The 23,499-nt window shown below is 45.7% G+C and overlaps 1 protein-coding gene across 1 annotated transcript in view; it reads left to right on the top strand.

Annotated features, from left to right (window-relative positions):
• The window catches only part of LOC142312234 (uncharacterized), a 68,375-nt gene that overhangs the window by 16,444 nt on the left and 28,432 nt on the right, over nt 1–23,499 (top strand). Inside the window, exons 2-8 of the mRNA XM_075351148.1 lie at nt 13,247–13,398; nt 13,528–13,707; nt 13,790–13,942; nt 14,072–14,251; nt 14,333–14,456; nt 14,540–14,637; nt 22,914–23,004. Of these exons, the coding sequence (XP_075207263.1) occupies nt 13,327–13,398; nt 13,528–13,707; nt 13,790–13,942; nt 14,072–14,251; nt 14,333–14,456; nt 14,540–14,637; nt 22,914–23,004 (898 nt within the window). The 5' untranslated portion in view covers nt 13,247–13,326. The remainder of the gene's footprint in view (nt 1–13,246; nt 13,399–13,527; nt 13,708–13,789; nt 13,943–14,071; nt 14,252–14,332; nt 14,457–14,539; nt 14,638–22,913; nt 23,005–23,499) is intronic.

Here is a 23,499-nt window from a genome sequence, read left to right as displayed (position 1 = left end):
AGCTTGGGAACTCAAAAAGGCCTGGGCGTCCACGGATGACAACAGTGGTGGATGATCGCCGCATACTTTCTTTGGTGAAGAAGAACCCGTTCACAACATCAACTGAAGTCCAGAACACTCTCAGTGAAGTAGGTGTATCTGTCTCTAAGTCAACAGTAAAGAGAAGACTCCATGAAAGTAAATACAAAGGGTTCACATCTAGATGCAAACCATTCATCAATTCCAAAAATAGACAGGCCAGAGTTAAATTTGCTGAAAAACACCTCATGAAGCCATCTCAGTTCTGGAAAAGTATTCTATGGACAGATGAGACAAAGATCAACCTGTACCAGGATGATGGGAAGAAAAAAGTTTGGAGAAGAAAGGGAACGGCACATGATCCAAGGCACACCACATCCTCTGTAAAACATGGGCATGCATGGCTTTCAATGGCACTGGGTCACTTGTGTTTATTGATGACATAACAGCAGACAAGAGTAGCCGGATGAATTCTGAAGTGTACCGGGATATACTTTCAGCCCAGATTCAGCCAAATGCCGCAAAGTTGATCGGACGGCGCTTCATAGTACAGATGGACAATGGCCCCAAGCATACAGCCAAAGCTACCCAGGAGTTCATGAGTGCAAAAAAGTGGAACATTCTGCAATGGCCAAGTCAATCACCAGATCTTAACCCAATTGAGCATGCATTTCACTTGCTCAAATCCAGACTTAAGACGGAAAGACCCACAAACAAGCAAGACCTGAAGGCTGCGGCTGTAAAGGCCTGGCAAAGCATTAAGAAGGAGGAAACCCAGCGTTTGGTGATGTCCATGGGTTCCAGACTTAAGGCAGTGATTGCCTCCAAAGGATTCGCAACAAAATATTGAAAATAAAAATATTTTGTTTGGGTTTGGTTTATTTGTCCAATTACTTTTGACCTCCTAAAATGTGGAGTGTTTGTAAAGAAATGTGTACAATTCCTACAATTTCTATCAGATATTTTTGTTCAAACCTTCAAATTAAACGTTACAATCTGCACTTGAATTCTGTTGTAGAGGTTTCATTTCAAATCCAATGTGGTGGCATGCAGAGCCCAACTCGCGAAAATTGTGTCACTGTCCAAATATTTCTGGACCTAACTGTATATATATTACATATAATCTAATTTGACTTACACTATTCTGACAGCACATTGGCCCTTACAGTAATAACTCTTTATCTTCCAGGCTTAGGACTTAATAACTAGAATGTATACTTCCATATCTCTTATAATGGTGACCTTTGTTGTCACATACACCTTATACTTAAGGCTACACTGTGTCTATGGCTCCTATGACATTTTCTAATGTCCATTTTTTCTAAAGGCTGCTTTACACGCTATTGGTTTCCAAAAAATGAAATGTGTGAAAAAAATCTATATAAATATACAAAGGAAACCCTAAAGTGGGCTTTACACACAGCGACATCGCTACCGATGTCTCTGGTGAAAGCACCCGCCCCTGTCGTTTGTGCGTCATGGGCAAATTGCTCCCCGTGGCGCACAATATCGCTAACACCCATCACACGTACTTACCTTACTAGTGATGTTGATGTGGCCGCCGAACCGCCTCTTTTCTAAGGGGGCGGTTCGTGCGGCATCACAGCGACGTCACACGACAGGCGTCCAATAGAAACGGAGGGGCGGAGAGCAGCTGAATTAAAGTCACGCCCACCTCATTCCCGGAGGACGCAGGTACGGTGTTGTTCCTCGTTCCTGCGGTGTCACACATAGCGATGTGTGCTGCCTCAGGAACAACGAACAACCTGCATCCTGAACAAGCAACGATATTTTGAAAATAAACGACGTGTCAACGATCAATGATTAGGTGAGTAATTCTGATCTTTAACACTCGCTCGTAGGTGTCACACGCAACGACGTCGCTAACGAGGCCGGATGCGCGTCACGAATTCTGTGACCCACCAACAACATCTCGTTAGCGATGTCGTTGCGTGTAAATGGGCCTTTAGTCTCGCTTTTCATCTAGAACGCATGCTCAAAGGTTTGTTTGCCTGAGGTGTTTCCTTTGTTACTATGGATACCCTTCAACAAAGCGCTGGGGTCTCCAAGGTGTACTTTTGCAACTTTTTGTCTGTAAGTCCCTCTTTCTGCCTACTGAGCATGCTCCAAGTTTCCCTAGATACCAATGACTCTGCCATGTACCAATTTACACGCCCCTCGTGCTGATTGGCCCTTGTAACGATTACACCTCGCCTGTCATTGGTCTCTGCCCATGGCACTAACAGCCGGCATTGCGATTGTGCAATCCACTCCGTTTTAGTACCACCCCCCTAGTATTCTGATTGGTTTTCAGGGCTTTTTAAACATGGCGTTTTTGTGCCCTGTGTATGCAGCATAGTGGTGGATACCGCTGCCTTTACCACTACCCTAACAGGCTTATAAAACAAGGTGAGATTCTTTGGAGCCTTTTGACACTCAGTCTGTAGCTGCTAGCGTTTTTGCAGTACTGCCACTATTTACACAGCATCTGTTACAATCCCTCTGTGTTTCTGGTCTCTCTCTGCGTTTTCCTCTTCTCTATCTGCTATATAATAATATAATAATAATTTATTCATTTATATAGCGCTATTAATTCAACAGCGCTTTACATACCTCAGCAATACTGTCCACATGGGGCTCACAATCTAAGGTCCCTATCAGTATATTTTTGAATTGTGGGAGGAAACCCACGCAAACACTGGGAGAACATACAAACTCCTTGCAGATGGTGTCCTTGGTGGGATTTGAACCCAGGACCCCAGCGCTGGAAGACTGCAGTGCTAACCACTGAGCCACCGTGCCGCACATATATAATCTATATATCCATGCTGCTCAGGTCACTTTTCTTATTGTTATTTACTTTTCACCAATCTTTTTCCTTGTCTGTTTTATAAGCTGTATGCTGCAACTTTTTTTGTTAGGCTAAGTTCACATTTCCGCTAAAATCTATCAGTCACAATCCGCTGCTCTTGTAAACAACGGAATCCGTTTAGCGGATTCCGCTGCTCCCATAGACTTGTATGAGCAGCGGATTGTGACTGATGATGCTGCGTTGCATCCTCCGCCCGACTGATCAGTCGTGGAACGACTGACCGCCGGGCGGGAGGAACGCAGCATGTAACGTTTTTTGAGCAGCGAGATCCGTCGGATTTCGCTGCGCATGCTCTCTGGCTCCCTGCACACGTCACCAGCTTTGGTTGGTTACCCGATATTTACCCTGGTTACGGTGCAAGGAGCCAGCGCTAAGCGGTGTAGGCCCGTAACCAAGGTAAATATCGGGTAACCAAGGTAAACATCGGGTGCTTTGCGGTTACCCGATATTTAGGCTGGTTACGTGTGCAGGGAGGCCGACACTTCCCCGCTCGGCCCCGCCCCCTCCCGCACTCCGCACATGTATGTACACACACACACACACCTGTCCCCAGCCATGCAGACAAGCACTGCCACTGACACCCTCGTCTGGCCCCGCCCCCCGCTCGGCTCCGCCCCTCCCGCACTTTGCATGTGCACACACACACATACATACATACATACATACATACTTGCACATACACACACTCACTCACACATACACTCACCTGTCCCCAGCCATGCAGACCGCAGCACTTCCACTGACATCCTCAGCGCCTGGCCCCGCCCCCCGCTCGGCTCCGCCCCTCCCGCACTTTGCATGTGCACACACACACACACATACACACATACATACATACATACATACATACATACATACATACATACTTGCACATACACACTCTCTCACTCTCACTCACCTGTCCTGCAGTCCCTGCGGCACTGACGTCCTCAGTGCCACGGCCCCGCTCGGCTCCCCTCCCCCCCGAACTCCGCCCCCCCCGCACACAACGGAATCCGACAAAGAATTCTGTTCTTTGTCATCCGTTGTACAGCGTTGAGCAGCGCATCAGTCACATGCGTCAAGCGACGCATGTGACTGATACAAAACAACTGAAGTGTGAACTTAGCCTTATCTCTATGTATTTGAGTCTTTTGTAAGATTCATATGAAATATTGTTTATTACAGTTGTCTGATGAAGGCCACCTGGCCGAAACATCACATGTTGCTTTATGACTTATGGAATAAATTCTTCGTTTGTATCACCATTTGAGAGTGCCTTGATTCCAAGGTACAGCAGACAGCTGAGATTTGCAGCCTGCAGCTGGTGCTGTTCCTGTGCTGGATATGAAAAATAGGGGGGACCCCATGTTGTTGTTTGTTTGTTTGTTTGTTTGTTTTTTTTACCCCAAAAAAAAATTAAAAAAAAAAGCTAACCAAGCTGGCTATCCCTCGATTAAGCTATTCTATTATTTCTTTCTATGTATTCTTTCTGTTCTTTCTTATCTAATCTATATGTTCTTATTATCTATATATCTCTATCTATCCATCTAGCTATTCTTTCAATTTTTTCTATCTATCCATTATGCTTTCCTATCATATTTTGTTTCTCCTTTAAAAAACGCAATAACAAAAACGCACCAAAAATGCTCCTACATTACTAGCGTTTTTTGGGACATTTCCAGGGTGTCTCTGACAAGGTGCAGTTTTGGTTGCAGTTTGTGTGCAGATAAAACTGCAGCGTGCGCAAGAAGCCCTTAAGGCTATGTGCGTACGTTGCGTACAGTTACTGCAGAAATTTCTGCAGCGATCTGAAGAGCACATGTGCGCTTTAAATCGCTGCAGAAATGTCCGTAGTGAAAAAAAAAAAAAAGATTCCATGTGCTCTGCCTGCAGCTCCTGCCATAGACAGAGCAGGAGCTGCCGGCAAAACGCACGGAAGAAGTGACATGTCACTTCTTTTTATGCAGCGCTTCGGCAGCAGCCGAAGCGCTGCGCTCTAAAACGCCACGTGCGCACGGCCCCTGCACAATCTCCATAGACTGTGCAGGGGACACAGGACGCATGCAGTTACGCTGCGCTTCAAAGCGCAGCGTAACTGCATGAATTACGCAACGTGCGCACATAGCCTAACACCAGGAAACAAAAAAGATTTGTAAAATTGTTGCAAAGTGTAATGGATGTTCTTTCTTTGTCGCTCCATTGGGAGACCCAGACAATTGGGTGTATAGCTTCTGCCTCTGGAGGCCACACAAAGTATTACACTTTAAAAAGTGTAACCCCCTCCCCTCTGCCTATACACCCTCCCGTGGACCACGGGCTCCTCAGTTTTATGCTTTGTGTGGAAGGAGGCACACATCCACTCATAGAAAAAAAAAAAAAAAAGATTTCTCATACATAGTATGACGGATGGAAGAAAAGAGGTCCCCTATGGGGTCCCCGGCATGCTCCCTTCTCACCCCACTATGTCGGCGGTGTTGTTAAGGTTGAGGTACCCATTGCGGGTACAAAGGCTGGAGCCACATGCCATCTCCTTCGCCATCCCTTATGCGGCTCTGGGAGAAGTGGGAGCCTCACCGGTCATTCACCTGCTGAGACCGTGCTCCATCCGCAGCCCCTGGTGCAACCTGCTGGACCGGAGCGTTTTCATCCCCAGGGACCGGGCCCTGCACCTTGAAGGTACTCTGTGTCCCCATGTGGGGACGGTACGGGGAGAGAGGTCGCCTTTCTCCCCAGTAGCGCCGTCCGTTCTTTTTTCATCGGACTTCCGCGCCGACCGTGCCTGCTTGTCAGGCATGGCCTTAAATTTAGTCCCTGGCTTCATCGCGGCCTAGTCGCGAAAAATCCCGCCCCCGGGCCTGCCTGTCAGGGGTAAGGGTTTTAGCCGCGCTGAAAAACCACTGGTACAGGATTAATGAAGAGGTTTCTTTTTTATTTCAGCATTTCCAACGCGTTTCAGAGACTGGAACCGTCTCCTTCCTCAGGGAAAAAAGAAATCATGCAGCTGTCTAACAGTCAAATGTTATAAAGGAGGATGAAGACTGCCACGTTGACAGCCATGACGTCATCCACCCACTCTGTTGCAGGGCAATGACTCATAGACACGTGGAGAACATACAGGAAAAAATCACAATCAAATACATCGAATTATTGTAAAACACAAATAACTGCATGAGATAAAAATAAAAATTATTTAAAAGTTGTTAAAAAAAGTTTTTTGTGGTCCATTTGTGACATATAAAAGTTTTAGATTTGCAGGTATAATTTATAAAAAAAGAACAAAAAGAGAATGGAGAGGTGCGAACCTGTGAACAGTTACTAGTATGCTGGGGATTAGCCACCGTACCATTCCTCCAAATACATCTAGTGAACTTGGTAGAAATGGGGATGGGATGTCATAAAGTGACTCAGAAGGATCAGTTAATAAAGGCAATCGCCCTCCAAGAGACGTGAAAATTTAATAAATATTTGTATATATATAAAATATAGATCTGTGCATGTGCATGATAAATATTAAATCCATTAACCGTATCAAGTTTTACTCTTTAGAAAAATAATTTATCAAATGAAAACCAAAGCGAACAATTTGGGTGAATCAAAGAGGGGCTAGTGTGGGATAACTGAACGTGAGGTGAAAAAAAACCGCATCTATGAAAGAAGGAAGCGAGTGCCAGTGGGGACGGGGTGAAATAAGTTCAGACCGTGGGAAAAAAACAGACTGCGCAAGCGCATAGGGAAAGTAAAACCCTCCTGGGGTGACGAAAGTTCAGACCGCAAGGAAATGTGCTCAGTGGCATAGAGTAATGGGTGAATACACAAGTGAAAGTGCACTGTGCAGGGCTGAAGGGTGATCGAAGCTAGTGATTATACTGATAAAAATATCAGGATGACTAATGGGTGCCTGGAAAAACAAGGGGAGAGAAATAACTTGTGGATTTAAAACCACTTTAAGAAGGGCTATTAAACTGAGATAACAACAAAACAAATGTGTACCATGCGGAGATAAGAAGTGTACGGGACTAGCGTTAATTCCGACAACATATCTAAAGAAGAGAAATAAGAGAGGGACCAAATGTGTTTATAATTATAAAATATTTAAAATTATAAAATGATAACAATAAAAAGGTATCCATTAATACCAATCATTATTATCATTTAATATTCTTGGAAGGGGAAGATATTGGATATTTATTGATACCTTACAATTAAAATGGAAACAACGCTGGATAAGAAAGCAATTAATAAATCATGTAAAAACAAATAAAATCATGTAAAAAATCGTGCCAAAGGACACTTAAGGAGATTAACTCCCCTTTGCACATAGGAAAGAACATTTGCCTCTTTTTGTATTTCAACTTTACCATTCAAAGGGCTGCACCATAAGAGGTTTTTTAAAAAATGTATGACAATTTTGCCCATAAAACCTCTTATGGTTTTCTAAAGAGTAAAACTTGATACGGTTAATGGATTTAATATTTATCATGCACATGCACAGATCTATATTTTATATATATACAAATATTTATTAAATTTTCACGTCTCTTGGAGGGCGATTGCCTTTATTAACTGATCCTTCTGAGTCACTTTATGACATCCCATCCCCATTTCTACCAAGTTCACTAGATGTATTTGGAGGAATGGTACGGTGGCTAATCCCCCGCATACTAGTAACTGTTCACAGGTTCGCACCTCTCCATTCTCTTTTTGTTCTTTTTTTATAAATTATACCTGCAAATCTAAAACTTTTATATGTCACAAATGGACCACAAAAAACTTTTTTTTAACAACTTTTAAATAATTTTTATTTTTATCTCATGCAGTTATTTGTGTTTTACAATAATTCGATGTATTTGATTGTGATTTTTTTCCTGTATGTTCTCCACGTGTCTATGAGTCATTGCCCTGCAACAGAGTGGGTGGATGACGTCATGGCTGTCAACGTGGCAGTCTTCATCCTCCTTTATAACATTTGACTGTTAGACAGCTGCATGATTTCTTTTTTCCCTGAGGAAGGAGACGGTTCCAGTCTCTGAAACGCGTTGGAAATGCTGAAATAAAAAAGAAACCTCTTCATTAATCCTGTACCAGTGGTTTTTCAGCGCGGCTAAAACCCGTCTTCCTATTTCTATATATTTGACAATTGCTAGCCACGGGGCCGCTGCTTTCAAACCAATCTGACACTCACATGCGATCTCAGGAGTTGTGACTGGCACAACCAGATCAGGTGAGTGTACTCTTATTTCTGTCATCTCCAGTCATACCGGGTAAGACCCTATTTGCGCCTTCTGTCTCCCCACCTCTAGCACCTGTACTGTCAGGGGTAAGGGCGGGATTACCGACAGAGGGCTGGAGCATCTTTGCATGTCTCCCCTCCCCTCTAATGGACCACTATGGGGCCTCCAGATTCCCGCCTTTGGCCGGCGCCGCCCATGGCTCCACTCCCCCCTTGAGAGCTCCGGCGGCCATGTTTGGCATTCTGCCGGTGTATGCTGCAGCTGCACAGCTCTACAGCTCCGGGGGACCCACGACAGGGAATCTGGAGGACACCAGCGGTTGGTAAGCCGCACCGGTCACCCGGTGCTGGTTCCCCTAGGGTGCCGTGATATATATATATATAATATATATATATATATATATATTATATATTCGGAACGGCTGTATAACCCTTTCCCATATACCCTCAGTGGTCGCTCTCCTAAGGGACACTTATTGCTTACAGCATGTCGTCCACAAGGAGCAAAGCTCCTAAGGCACAGGTTTTTTTCGCAGCCTGTACCTCTTGTGGGGCTATGTTGCCTGCGGGATCCACCTACCCTCACTGTGATCAATGCTCGACTCCTGCCACGCTTGCTCAGCCGGAGCCTTGGGCACTTGTGGGCCCCTCGGCTCATGTAGATCCCCCTGCTCCTCCTGAGCAGGCTGCAGGGACAGAGTCACAGTCATTGGTCTCTTTCGCTGAGAAACTCTCTCAGTCACTTTCTCAATCCATTGCACAGTCTATGGACAAATGGTCATCTAAGCTCCTTGAGGCATTGCAGTCCAGACCGGGCTCTTCACAGGCACCGGCCCCTGTTAGTTTGTCTCCTCCAGGGCCTTCTCGGTCTGCGCCGCAGCGCGCTCCCAGGATAGCCCCTAGGCCCCAGGCGGAGGACTCCTGCCCGGATCGCAGTCCCAGACCGGCTAAGCGGCCTCGCTGGGACTCTTCCCCGGCCTCCTCACGCTGCTCTGGATCTCAGCTTGAGGACTCTCAGGATGACGAGGCGGACGTGGGAGCTCAGGGCTCTGACCCTGACTTCGCCCTCAACCTTGATACCCCTGAGGGGGACGCCTTAGTAAATGATCTTATTTCGTCCATCAACCAGGTGTTGGATCTCTCTCCCCCGCCTCCACCTGTAGAGGAGTCGGCTTCGCAGCAGGAGAAACACCAATTTCGATTCCCCAAACGTACGCGCAATACGTTTTTTGATCACTCTCGGCCTCACCTAGCCACATCCTCAGTCGGTGGCAGGCTCTCCCGCTTTGGCGACGCCTGGTGGCCACATGTTCAAAACCGGTGGGTGAGAGACATTCTGTCTCATGGTTACAGGATAGAGTTCAGCTCCCGACCTACGGCTCGTTTCTTCAGAACCTCTCCACCCCCCGCACAGGCCGAAGCACTTTTTCAGGCAGTGGATGCTCTAAAGATCGAAGGAGTTGTGATTCCCGTTCCCCTTCAGGAACGTGGTCGCGGATTTTACTCCAACTTGTTCGTCGTGCCAAAAAAGAACGGGTCATTCCGTCCCGTTCTGGACCTCAAGCTACTCAACAGACATGTGAGAACCAGACGGTTTCGGATGGAATCTCTCCGCTCGGTCATCCCCTCGATGTCACAAGGAGACTTCCTAGCATCGATCGACATCAAGGATGCTTATCTCCATGTGCCGATCGCTCCCGAACATCAACGTTTCCTGCGTTTCGCCATCGGGGACGAACACCCCCAGTTCGTGGCATTGCCTTTCGGCCTGGCGACAGCCCCACGGGTTTTCACCAAAGTCATGGCATCCGTCGTGGCGGTCCTGCACTCTCAGGGCCACTCGGTGATCCCCTACTTAGACGATCTCCTAGTCAGGGCCCCTTCTCGGGTGGCGTGTCAACAAAGCCTTACCGTCGCTCTGGCGACTCTCCAGCAGTTCGGGTGGATCATCAATTTCCCGAAATCTAAGTTGACACCGACCCAATCACTGACTTACCTCGGGAAGGAGTTTCATACCCAGCCAGCGTTAGTCAAGCTACCGCGGGACAAACAGCTTTCTCTGCAGGCGGGGGTGCAATCACTTCTTCGGAGTCAGTCACACCCCTTAAGGCGCCTCATGCACTTCCTGGGGAAGATGGTTGCCGCTATGGAGGCAGTGCCGTTCGCGCAATTCCATCTACGGCCACTCCAATGGGACATTCTTCGCAAATGGGACAAGAGTTCGGCTTCCCTCGACAAGAACATCTCTCTTTCCCTTGCAACCAAAACATCACTTCAGTGGTGGCTCCTACCCACATCTCTGTCTCGGGGAAAATCCTTCCTACCCCCAACCTGGGCCATGGTCACCACGGACGCGAGCCTGTCAGGTTGGGGAGCGGTTTTTTCTCCACCACAGGGCTCAAGGAACCTGGACTCTGATAGAATCGTCCCTTCAGATCAATATCCTGGAGATAAGGGCAGTATATCTAGCCCTATTGGCTTTCCATCTGTGGCTGGAGGGCAGACAGATCCGAATCCAGTCGGACAACGCCACTGCCGTCGCCTACATCAACCACCAAGGCGGCACTCGCAGTCGTCAAGCCTTCCGGGAAGTCCGGCGGCTTCTGCAGTGGGTGGAAGCCACAGGCTCCACCATCTCCGCAGTTCACATCCCGGGTGTAGAAAACTGGGAAGCAGATTTTCTCAGTCGTCAGGGCATGGACGCGGGGGAATGGTCTCTGCATCCAGACGTGTTTCGAGAGATCTGTCGCCGCTGGGGAACGCCGGACGTCGATCTTATGGCGTCACGACACAACAACAAGGTCCCGGCCTTCATGGCACGGTCTCAGGATCACAGAGCTCTGGCAGCGGACGCTTTAGTCCAGGATTCGTCGCAGTTTCGACTGCCTTATGTGTTTCCCGCTCTGGCGATGCTGCCCAGGGTACTACGCAAGATCAGGTCCGACTGCCGTTCGGATGTCAGATCTGTGGCATCTCACGGTGGGTCAACCGTGGGCACTTCCAGACCGCCCAGACTTGCTGTCACAAGGCCCGTTTTTCCATCTGAATTCTGTGGCCCTCAACCTGACTGTGTGGCCATTGAGTCCTGGCTCCTAGCGTCTTCAGGGTTATCTCAGGATGTCATTGCCACCATGAGACAAGCCAGGAAGCCAACGTCCGCCAAGATCTATTACAGGTCTTGGCAAATCTTCCTATCCTGGTGCGCTGATAACGGCTTTCCGCCATGGCCGTTTGCCTTACCCACATTCCTTTCATTCCTACAATCTGGAATGGACAAGGGTTTGTCCCTCGGCTCTCTCAAGGGCCAAGTATCGGCGCTATCCGTGTTTTTTCAAAAGCGTCTAGCTAGGCTTCCGCAGGTCCGCACGTTCCTGCAGGGGGTCTGCCACATGGTCCCACCTTACAAACGTCCGTTGGAACCTTGGGATCTTAACAGGGTCCTGACGGCTCTTCAAAAGCCGCCTTTTGAGCCGCTGCGGGATGTCTCTCTCTCCCGTCTTTCGCAGAAGGTGGCCTTCCTGGTGGCAGTCACATCACTTCGGAGAGTGTCTAAGCTTGCAGCGCTGTCATGCAAAGCCCCCTTCCTGGTTTTTCACCAGGATAAGGTGGTTCTGCGTCCTGTCCCGGAATTTCTTCCTAAGGTGGTATCCCCTTTTCATCTAAATCAGGATATCTCCTTGCCTTCCTTTTGCCCTAATCCAATTCACCAGTGTGAAAAGGATTTGCACTCTTTGGATCTAGTGAGAGCACTCCGGTTCTACGTGTCTCGCATGGCGCCCCTGCGCCGTTCAGATGCGCTATTTGTCCTTGTCGCTGGCCAGCGTAAGGGCTCTCAGGCCTCCAAGTCAACCTTGGCTCGGTGGATCAAGGAACCGATTCTCGAGGCCTACCGTTCTTCTGGGCTTCCGCTCCCTTCAGTGCGGAAAGCCCATTCTACCAGAGCCGTAGGTGCGTCCTGGGCATTGCGACACCGGGCGACGGCTCAGCAGGTGTGTCAGGCAGCTACGTGGTCTGGTCTGCACACTTTCACGAAGCACTATCAAGTGCATACCTATGCTTCGGCAGACGCCAGTCTAGGTAGGCGAGTCCTTCAGGCGGCGGTTGCCCACCTGTAAGAGAGGGCCGTTTTCGGCTCTTTTGATTGAGGTATTCTTTTACCCACCCAGGGACTGCTCTTGGACGTCCCAATTGTCTGGGTCTCCCAATGGAGCGACAAAGAAAAAGGGAATTTTGTTTACTTACCGTGAATTCCTTTTCTTCTAGCTCCTATTGGGAGACCCAGCACCCACCCCTGTGCCCTTCGGGCTGGTTGTTCTTTTGTGTACACATGTTGTTGATGTTGAATTGTTCTTTTGGTTCATGGTCTTCAGTTCTCCGAACATCCTTCGGATTGAATTTACCCTAGACCAATTTATAAGTTTTCTCCTTCCTGCTTTTGCACCAAAACTGTGGAGCCCGTGGTCCACGGGAGGGTGTATAGGCAGAGGGGAGGGGTTACACTTTTTAAAGTGTAATACTTTGTGTGGCCTCCAGAGGCAGAAGCTATACACCCAATTGTCTGGGTCTCCCAATAGGAGCTAGAAGAAAAGGAATTTACGGTAAGTAAACAAAATTCCCTTTTTTTCAATTACCTCAAATATATGTAAAATGTCTTCTCTCTCTATCTTCATCAAGAATTGAGATTGTTCTCTTTTCTCTCTTGCTAGACCCTTCTCTCTGACATCATCTGTCTTGAGACCCCCACATATATTAGAATAGTCAACCAATTCACCCTGAAATAAGAGGTTTCAGTAATCTTTAGTCTAATGTGTATGGGAGCTTTAAAAGGCAGCTTAAACAAAATGTAAATAAAAATATCATCGCTCTTGGGCCCCCGCCAGTCTCTGTATTCTCTGGCGAGTCACAATGAAGTTGTCATTCCTACCTCCAATCAGTTGCCAGAGCAGTGGCCAACATAGCCAGTGATGGGGAGCATGAGGGAGACTTTTTTCAGCAAATCAACTTTTGTTCCACTCCATACGAGACAAGCAAATACAATATCAACCATTTATATCTCCTCCTATACGTATTTCCGTTATCTCCAGTAAATGTCTTATTACAGCAGATTCTTTATGATGTTACGTCGTCATCTTCTCCCCATTCAGGTCTCTACAATATTGAATCCTCTCAGTGGAGATCTTCTATATTAAGAGAATTTTTCTGAATTTACTTCCTAAGAACGGATATGGACAAGGACAAGATGGCGGAGAGGATATTACACCTCACCCTAGAGATCCTCTTCCGGCTTACTGGAGAGGTGAGAGATTCTGATGACGTCACATTACATCATTCTTATCTATGGGAATAACAGCTGGACAGAACTGTAGAGGTTTGGACTCTGGAAATGTTTGTAGTGAGATTTATTACTGTGTCTCTCCATAACCAGGATTACACAGTAGTGAAGAAGACCTCTAGTGATCGCTGTCAGGACCCTGTGTCTGAGGGATTGGGAAGACCCCTGAGCCCAATCACGGGGCCTCCACCTCACCCCCCGATACATGAGGACATCAATGACCAGAAGATCCTAGAACTCACCTACAAGATGATTGAGCTGTTGACTGGAGAGGTGACACTGGTGGGAATGCTGGGACATTATACAGTAACGCTATGAAGGGATCGGGGGGTGACGGTATCATTGTGTGTGTCAGGTTCCTGTAAGGTATCAGGACGTCGCCGTCTATTTCTCCATGGAGGAGTGGGAGTATTTAGAAGGACACAAAGATCTGTACAACAACAGGGACAAGATGGCGGAGAGGATATTACACCTCACCCTAGAGATCCTCTTCCGGCTTACTGGAGAGGTGAGAGATTCTGATGACGTCACATTACATCATTCTTATCTATGGGAATAACAGATGGACAGAAATGGAGAGGTGAGGACTCTGGAAATGTCTGTAGTGAGATTTATTACTGTGTCTCTCCATAACCAGGATTACACAGTAGTGAAGAAGACCTCTAGTGAGCGCTGTCAGGCCCCTGTGTCTGAGGGATGGGGAAAACCCCTGAACCCAATCACAGGGCCTCCACCTCACCCCCCGATACATGAAGACATCAATGACCAGAAGATCCTAGAACTCACCTACAAGATGATTGAGCTGCTGACTGGAGAGGTGACACTGCTGGGAATGCTGGGACATTATACAGTAACGCTATGAAGGGATCGGGGATGACGGTATCATTGTATGTTTCAGGTTCCTATAAGGTGTCAGGACGTCACCGTCTATTTCTCCATGGAGGAGTGGGAGTATTTAGAAGGAAACAAAGATCTGTACAAGGACGTCATGATGGAGGTTCCCCAGCCCCTCACATCACCAGGTAATAGACAGGACTAAATACACACGGCCTATAATTATCTGTATGTAAGGAATAAATTCAGTCCCTGTATGTGTTTCCTCCAGTTCTATCCAGTAAGAGGACAACACCAGAGAGATGTCCCCGTCCTCTTCTCCCACAGGACTGTAAACAAGAAGATCCCGATGTTCCTCAGGATCATCAGGTAGATGGAGAGAAGGTGCTATAAAATCCCCCTATGATGTGTAGACGGCTGTGAAGGTCTTGTGCTCAGTCTTGTTTTATCCACCAGTATTATATGTTTTATACTTGTCTAATGAGAACGGTGGAGATGGCAGGATTAGAGCTGATCATAGATGGGACTTCTCCATCTTACGTAGTTACATACAGTAGGTTGTAAAAAAGACCTAGGTTCATCTAGTTCAACCTTCCTCCACCAATTATACATTTTGTCACTAAATCACTTATAACTGACAATGTTGTGTGTACTGAGGAAATCTTCCAACCCTATTTTAAATGTTGATATAGTGTCTGCCATTACTGCCTCTTGTGGTAGGGCATTGCACAATCTGACTACTCTAAAGGGGGCTTTACACGCTACGATATCGTTAATGTTTGGTCGCCGGGGTCAAGTTGTTAGTGACGCACATCCGGCGTCATTAACGATATCGCAGCGTGTAATACTTACCAGCGACCTCAAAAATGGTGAAAATCGTTCACCATGGAGAGGTCGTCCCAAAGTCAAAAATCGGTAAGGGTTGTTTAGCGTTGTGGTTCATCTCTCATGCGGCAGCACACATCGCTATGTGTGACACCGCATGAGCGAGGAACGTCTCCTTACCTGCCGCCGGCCACAATAAGGAAGGAAGGAGGTGGGCGGGATGTTACGTCCTGCTCATCTCCGCCCCTTTGCTTTGATTGGCCGGCCGCTTAGTGACGTTGCGGTGACGTCGCTGTGATGCCGAACGTCCCTCCCCCTTGAAGGAGGGATTGTTCGGCAGTCACAACGACGCCGCCGACCAGGTAAGTATGTGTGACGCTGCGTAGCGATAATGTTCGCTACGGCAGCGATCACAAACAATCGCATGCTTGACGGGGGCGGGTACTTACACGGTCGCTATCGCTAGAAATTGCTAGCGATATCTCTACCGTGTAAAGCCCCCTTTACTGTAAAGAACCCTTTCCTATTTATCTGAGGGAATGGCCTTTCTTCCACTCGCAGTGAGTGCCCCCTGGTCCTTAGTATTGTCTTTGTAAGGAATAAGTCATGTGCCAGTCCTTTGTATTGACGACACATGTATTTATACATATAAATGAGAACTCCTGTGAGACGTCTTTTTTCTAAGCTAAACAAATCTAACTCTTTTAACCTCTCATCATATGGGAGGCCTTCCATTTCTTTAAAAAAATCTAGTTGCCAACCTTAGAACTGACTCTATCTTCTTATTATCCTTTTTAAAATGTGGAGCAAACAGCTGGATCTCATATTCCAGAAATGGCCATACAAGTGCTTTATAGAGGGGTAACAATACATTGGGATTACGGGATCTAATCTTTCTTTTTGTACACTCTAAAATCTTGTTTGCTTTTGCAGCTGCTGCTTGACATTGAGTGCTGCTGCTCAGCTTACTTGTAACCAGAATCCCCAAGTCCTGTTCTGTATTCCCGAGTTTAGTTCAATTTAATGTATATGCAGCTATAGGATTACTTTGTCCTAGGTGCATTGCTTTAAATTTATCAACATTCAATCTGATTTGCCTAGTGTCTGCCCATTCTCATTTCTTATCCAGATCATTTTGTAATATTGTACTATCAAGGTTAATTTTTAATATCCTACGTAGTTTGGTGTCATCAACAAAAATTTACACTTTACTCTCAATCCCATCCACAAGGTCATTAATAAAGAGATTAAAAAGAATCGGTCCTAGCATAGATGCTTGCGGTACCCCACTGCTGACTATAATCCAATTGGAGAAAGTACCATTTATAACGACTCTTTCTTTCCCATCTTTTAGCCAATTCCTTACCCATCTGCTTATAGTTTCCTCTAGTCTTTGCTTCTAGAGCTTCATTACAAAATTATGTGGCACAGTATCAAATACCTTTGCAAAGTCCAACTAAATCACATCAGCTGCATTACTAATATCCAGATTTGCACTTACCTTCTCATAGAAACCCAACATGTTGGTTAGACACGACTTATCTTTCATGAATCCATGCCTGTTTATCAGTTATTATATTATACCCTCTAATATATCGTTGCATGTCATCTCTTAAAATGCTCTCAAACCTTGCATACTACTGATGTCAGACTTATCAGACAGTAGTTACCTGGATCCACCCTCTTACCTTTTTTAAATATCGGTACCACGTCAACTATTCTCCAATTCTGAGGTACCAAGCCTGTTACAAGAAATTCTAAGAAGATTAAATACAGCGGTCTGTCAATTACTGAGCTCAATTTCCTCAATATCCGTGGATGAATCCAATCTGGCCCAGGGCATTTGTCAATGTTTAATTTACTCAGACGCAGGCGTACTTCTTGTATTAAATTGGTTATATATCAGAGGGGGGGCTTTGATTTTTGCCTTGTTGAACGACCCCTGGAACAGTCAGTTCTTTGGTGAACAAGGATGAAAAGTGCCTGTTTAATATCTCACCCTTTTCTTTGTCCTCTACAATTATCTGTTATAGCACCAATACCATCCTTGTTTTTTTTTTTCTTTTGGCATTGATGTATTTATAAAAAAAAACATTTTGGGCTTTATTTTAATTTCTTTGGCAATTTTTGTTTCAGTAGCTAATTCTGCTAGTTTGATTTCCTTTTTACATTTTCTGTTGAGATCTTTATACTTCTGAAATGCTATTTCTGTATTCTCAGCCTTTAAGATTTTAAATACCCCTTTGTTTTTGTTTTATTATACTTTGTACTGTCTTATTTATCCATAGTGGTTTCAATTTGTTACTGGACATTTTATTACTAGAGGGTATACATTTTTTTACAGGACTCTAGGAGTATATGCTTAAACTTGCCCCATTTATGTTCGGTATCCCCAATTAACATGACATTTTTCCAATTCACACGATTAATCTCTTCCCTTAATTTGTTGAAATCAGCTTTCCTAAAATTCCAGGTTTTAGCATTTCCTCTTTCAATTGTTCTGTTGAATATTACATTGAAACTTACCATATTATGATCGCTGGTGCCCAACTGCTCCCGAACCTGTAGATCTGAAATTGTATCCGGTGTTTTTGACAACACCAAATCCAGCAAATCATCTCCCCTGGTCGGTTCATCTACCATCTGAGAGAGGTAATTGTCTTGAACAGCAAATAAGAGCTTACAGCTTTTACCACAACCTGAAGATTCGATGTCCCACTGACTGTCTGGGTAGTTAAAATCCCCCATAATAAGGACCCGATTATTATTTGCTGTCTTTTCAATTTGTTGCAGCAAACTCCAATTAGCAGCTTTCCATTTTTCCCCTCCCCGTGTACATTTACCCATACTGATTCTACATTGTTGCAGCTCCCCCTAATGTCATCATTGAGCACAAGTCTTTGGTTAGATTTTATAAATATACACACCCCTCCATCATTTTTGTCTTTCCTGTCCTTCCTGAATGTAGTATAACCCTCTGTTTGTCTTTCAGTCATGGCTCTCATCCAGCCAGGTTTCTGTAATGACATGCCTTGCGAAAGTATTCGGCTCCCTTGAATTTTTCAAATTTTTATTTTTTCCCCCTCATTTCAGGCTTCAAACATAAAGATAAAACTTTTAATGTTATGGTGAAGAATCAGCAACAAATGGGACACAATTGTGAAGTTGAACAAAATGTATTGCTTATTTTTAAACTTTTTTTTAAAAAATAAATAATTGAAAAGTGGGGCGTGCAATATTATTCGTCCCCTTTACTTTCAGTGCAGCAAACTCACTCCAGAAGTTCATTGAGGATCTCTGAATGATGCAATGTTGTCCTAAATGACTGATGATGATAAATATAAGCCACCTGTGTGTAATCAAGTCTCCGTATAAATGCACCTGCTCTCTGATAGTCTCAGTGTCCTGTTTAAAGCGCAGATAGCATCATGAAGATCAAGGAACACTACAGGCAGGTCTATGATACTGTTGTGGAGAAGTTTAAAGCCGTATTTCGTGACAAAAAGATTTCCACAACTTTAAACATCCCAAGGAGCACTGTGTAAGCAATCATATTGAAATGGAAGGAGTATCATACCACTGCAAATCTACCAAGACCCGGCCGTCCATCCAAACTTTCATTTCAAACAAAGAGAAGACTGATCAGAGATGCAGCCAAGAGGCCCATGAGCACTCTGGATTAACTGCAGAGATCTACAGCTGAGGTAGGAGAGTCTGTCCATAGGACAACAATCAGTCGTACAGTGCACAAATCTGGCCTTTATGGAAGAGTGGCAAGAAGAAAGCCATTTCTCAAAGATATCCATAAAAAGTGTTGTTTAAAATTTGCCACAAGCCACCTCGGAGACACACCAAACATGTGGAAGAAGGTACTCTGGTCAGATGAAACCAAAATCAAACTATTTGGGCACAATGCCAAACTAAATGTTTGGCGTAAAAGCAACACAGCTCATCACACTGAACACACCATCCCCACTGTCAAACATGGTGGTGGCAGCATCATGATTTGGGCCTGCTTTTCTTCAGCAGGGACAGAGAAGATATTTAAAATGATGGGAAGATGGATGGAGCCAAACACAGGACCATTCTTGAAGAAAACCTGTTGGAGTCTGCAAAAGACCTGAGACTGGAACGGAGATTTGTCTTCCAACAAGACAATGATCCCAAAAATAAAGGAAAATCTACAATGGAATGGTTCACAAATAAACATATCCAGGTGTTAGAATGGCCAAGTCAAAGTCCAGACCTGAATCCAATCGAGAATCTGTGGAAAGAGCTGAAAACTGCTGTTCACAAACGCTCTCCATCCAACCTCACTCAGCTCCAGCTACAGTGGAACCTTGGTTAACGAGAACAATCCATTCTGGGAGTGTTCTTGTTAACCAAGTTACTCGTTAGGCAAAGCAAGATTTCCCATAGGAAATCATTGCAATACAGACAATTCATTCCACAACTTGTTAAATGTCCTATCCTGGTCCCCTGTTGTGCCATTCCACACACGTACAAACACACACAAACTCACACAAACACGTACAAACTCACACGCTCATATTATATGCTCACCTTACCTTCCGTTCTATCACCGGTCTGCTGGGACTTGCTGTTCAGTAGCACGGGCTGTGTTTCGGGTAATCATGACGACAAGGGAGGAACTTCCGCACCCAGAGCGCTGACGTCATAGGCAGGAGCCTCTGATTGGTCAGCGCGCTGCCTGTGAGTAGCGTCTGACAGCAGAAGTTCTTGCCTCGTCGCCGATAGTTACCGATACACATCCTGGAGCGGCGAACTACAGGACCCAGGAGGCCGGCGATGGAACGGAAGGTACACATATTATGCTCACCTTACCTTCCGTTCCATTGCCGGTCTCCTGGGACTTGCTGTTCTCCGGTACGGGCTGTGTATCGGGTTACCATAACGACGAGCGATGAACCTCCACTGCCAGAGCGCTGACGTCAAAGGCAGGAGACGCCTGCCTCTGATTGGCCAGCGCACTGCCTTTGAGTAGCGGTGAGAGGAAGTTCCTGCTTCGTCACTATGGTTGCCGATGCACAACCTGGAGTGGAGCGGCGAACTACAGGACCCAGGAGGCCCGCGATGGAACTGAAGGTACACATATTATGCTCACCTCACCTTACCTTCTGTTCCATCGCCGGCCTCCTGGGTCTTGTAGTTCGGCGCGAGGACGTCGCAATGTACCTGGGAACTACAAGAACCATGAGGCCGGCGGTGGAACGGAAGGTAAGGTGAGCATAATACTGTATGTGCGTGCGTGTGTGTTTATGCGTGCTTTTGTGTTTGTGTGGACTGCAAGTGCGGGTCAGAACGCGGTGGATGTACGGAACCGGAAGTGTGTGCGGTCAGTATTTTTGCTCGTACAGCAAAGATTTCTCGTAAATCGAGTTACAAATTTACAGAAATCTTTGCTTGTTAAGCGAAATTCTCGTTAACTGGGTTACTCGTTAAGCGAGGTTCCACTGTATTTGCAAAGGAAGAATGGGCAAGAATTTCAGTCTCTTGATGTGCAAAACTGATAGAGACATACCCCAAGCTACTTGCAGCTGTAATCGCAGCAAAAGGTGGCGCTACAAAGTATTAACTTAAAGGGTATGAATAATATTGCACGCCCCACTTTTTAGTTATTTATTTTTTTAAAAAAAGTTCAAAATAAGCAATAAATTTCATTCAACTTCACAATTGTGTCCCACTTGTTGATTCTTCACCATAACATTACAATTTTTATCTTTATGATTGAAGCCTGAAATGTGGGAAAATGTTGAAAAATTCTAGGGGGGGCGAATACTTTCACAAGGCACTGTAAGTGTCTCCAACTCATTAATTTTTTTTAAATGACTTCTTGCATTTGCCAGCAGACATTTAAGACATTTTCTTACTATCATCTCCCTACTTTCCTTAGGGGTGCTTCACACATAGCGAGATCACTACCGAAATCGCTGCTACGTCACGGTTTTGGTGACGCAACAGTGACCTCATTAGCGATCTCGCTGTGTGTGACACTAAGCAGCGATCTGGCCCCTGCTGTGAGATCGCTGCTCGTTACACACAGCCCTGGTTCGGTTTCTTCAAAGGCGCTCTCCCGCTGTGACGCACACCGCTGTGTGTGACAGCGAGAGAGCGACGAAATGAAGCGAGCAGGGAGCAGGAGCCGGCATCTGGCAGCTGCGGTAAGTTGTAACCAGGGTAAACATCGGGTAACCAAGGTGGTTACCCGATATTTACCTTAGTTACCAGCCTCCGCAGCTCTCACGCTGCCTGTGCTGCCGGCTCCGGCTCTCTGCACATGTAACTGCAGTACACAGCAGGTAATTAACCCGATGTGTACTGTAGCTAGGAGAGCAAGGAGCCAGCGCTAAGCAGTGTGCGCGGCTCCCTGCTCTCTGCACATGTAGCGACGTTATGATCGCTGCTGCGTCGCTGTATTTGACAGCTAAGCAGCGATCATAACAGCGACTTACCAGGTCGCTGTTATGTCACAGAAAATGGTGACGTAACAGCGACGTCGTTGTCGTTGTCGCTGTCGCTATGTGTGAACCCAGCCTTACCTGTCCCTGCCTCTGTTGAACCTGCCTTGACCCTTACTGTCTCAGTCTCTCTGTCTACTCTATCTATTATCTTTTTTGCACAATACACTCCATCCCCTCAGGTCCTAGTTTAAAAGCTCCTCCAGCCGTCTGACCATTTTCTCCCCCATCACAGCTACACCCTCCCCATTGAGGTGCAGTCCGTCCCTACTGTAGAGCCTGTAGCCGACTGAGAAGTCAGCCCAGTTCTCCATGAACCCAAACCCTTCCTTCCTGCACCAATTTCTAAGCCACATATTTATCTTCCTAAGCTCCCGCTGTCTTTCTAGTGACACTTGAGGCATCGGTAGTATTTCAGAAAACACCACCTTTTGGAGGTCCTCGACTTCAGCTTCTCTCCTAGTTCCCTGTAATCATTTTTAAGGACCTTCCACCTGTCTCTAACTTTGTGATTAGTACTAATGTGCACCATGACTGCTGGGTTTTCCCCAGCCCCGCCCAACAATCTGTCTATCTAATCTGCAATATGCCGCACCCGGCAGAAAACACACTGTTCGGCATTTACGGTCTCGGCGACAGATGACCCTGTCTGTCCACCTGATGATAGAGTCCCCTAACACCAACATCTGTCTGGCCTTTGCTGCACTCTTATTTCAATCCTTCCTACAGCAGTCATTTTCCTGGTTGCTAGGAGCAACGTTCTGCTGTAGTGATCCTAGTTCTAACTCTGCATCTCCAATATCAATAAAACAGGCATATTTATTAGGTTGTGCCATTTCAGGATTAGGCTCCCTGACACTTTTTAGCCTTACTTCTAACTATTACCCAGCTACATACTTTTGGGTCTTGAACTTTCCCTCCTCCACCCTCCTTCATAGCACTGGCCCCAGCCAGAGAAAACTCAGTGAGCTCTAAACTCCTCTCAAGGTTTGCAGTGCTTTTGAGTGTTGCATATTTAGGTCCATTACCTGGGATTTCAAATATGTAACACACTGACAACGAGCGCAGGCATATTCACCCTTGAATGGCATGTCAAGGCATGCATACATCTCACAAGATACACACCTAGTAGCATTGTCCATGGAGCACATACTAAATGGAGATAAACAATACAGATGAAAACAATGGAAAATTAGAAAGTTACCACCAAACTATGCTCTTATGTGAAACTATGATATTGTGTTTAACTATGCTACAAACTTACCTTGCAGCCACACTTGACTTGCAGATTCGCCCGCTCAGAAGCCTCCCAGTGTGTGACTTTTCCAATATTTGTTTCAGGGTAAATATCTGACCAATATTAATACTACAGAGACAGATGTGAGGGATGGTGACCGGTATAAAGAGGAGATTCCTACATATGACTATCCAGGTGAGTAGGAACCAGTAAATGTAGAGAAGTCACAGATTTTTCTCACCGGCTGTAGCTGCTTTATTGGTGGTGTAGTCCAGACTTATCATATTCATGTGATCACCATTTTGCTGTTAGATCGCAACATTCTCTTCTACTCATAATTGTTCAAATTATTTTTACCACTGAATCAATAAACCGGGGTGTTAGCCTTAATGAAGGTATTTTGAGTTTAACCCCCTTCACGACTGGCCGAGTTTTCGCTTTCCATTTTTTTTTGCCATTCTTCTTCTGAGAGACGTAACTTTTTTTATTTTTCAGTCAATATGGTCATGTGAGGGCTCATTTTTTGTGGAACGAGCTGTACTTAAAAATTGCCAAAAAAGTGCGATAGCACTATTGTCTTTGAGATATTTTATTCACTGTGTTCACTATATGGAAAAATGATGTGTGGGTGTGATGCCTAAGGTCAGTGCGAGTTTGTAGACACCAAACATGTATAGGTTTACTTTTATA

This window comes from Anomaloglossus baeobatrachus, chromosome 5, assembly GCF_048569485.1.
Source record: "Anomaloglossus baeobatrachus isolate aAnoBae1 chromosome 5, aAnoBae1.hap1, whole genome shotgun sequence".
Taxonomy (NCBI): domain Eukaryota; kingdom Metazoa; phylum Chordata; class Amphibia; order Anura; family Aromobatidae; genus Anomaloglossus; species Anomaloglossus baeobatrachus.
This window is presented reverse-complemented; position numbering and strand designations above follow the sequence as displayed.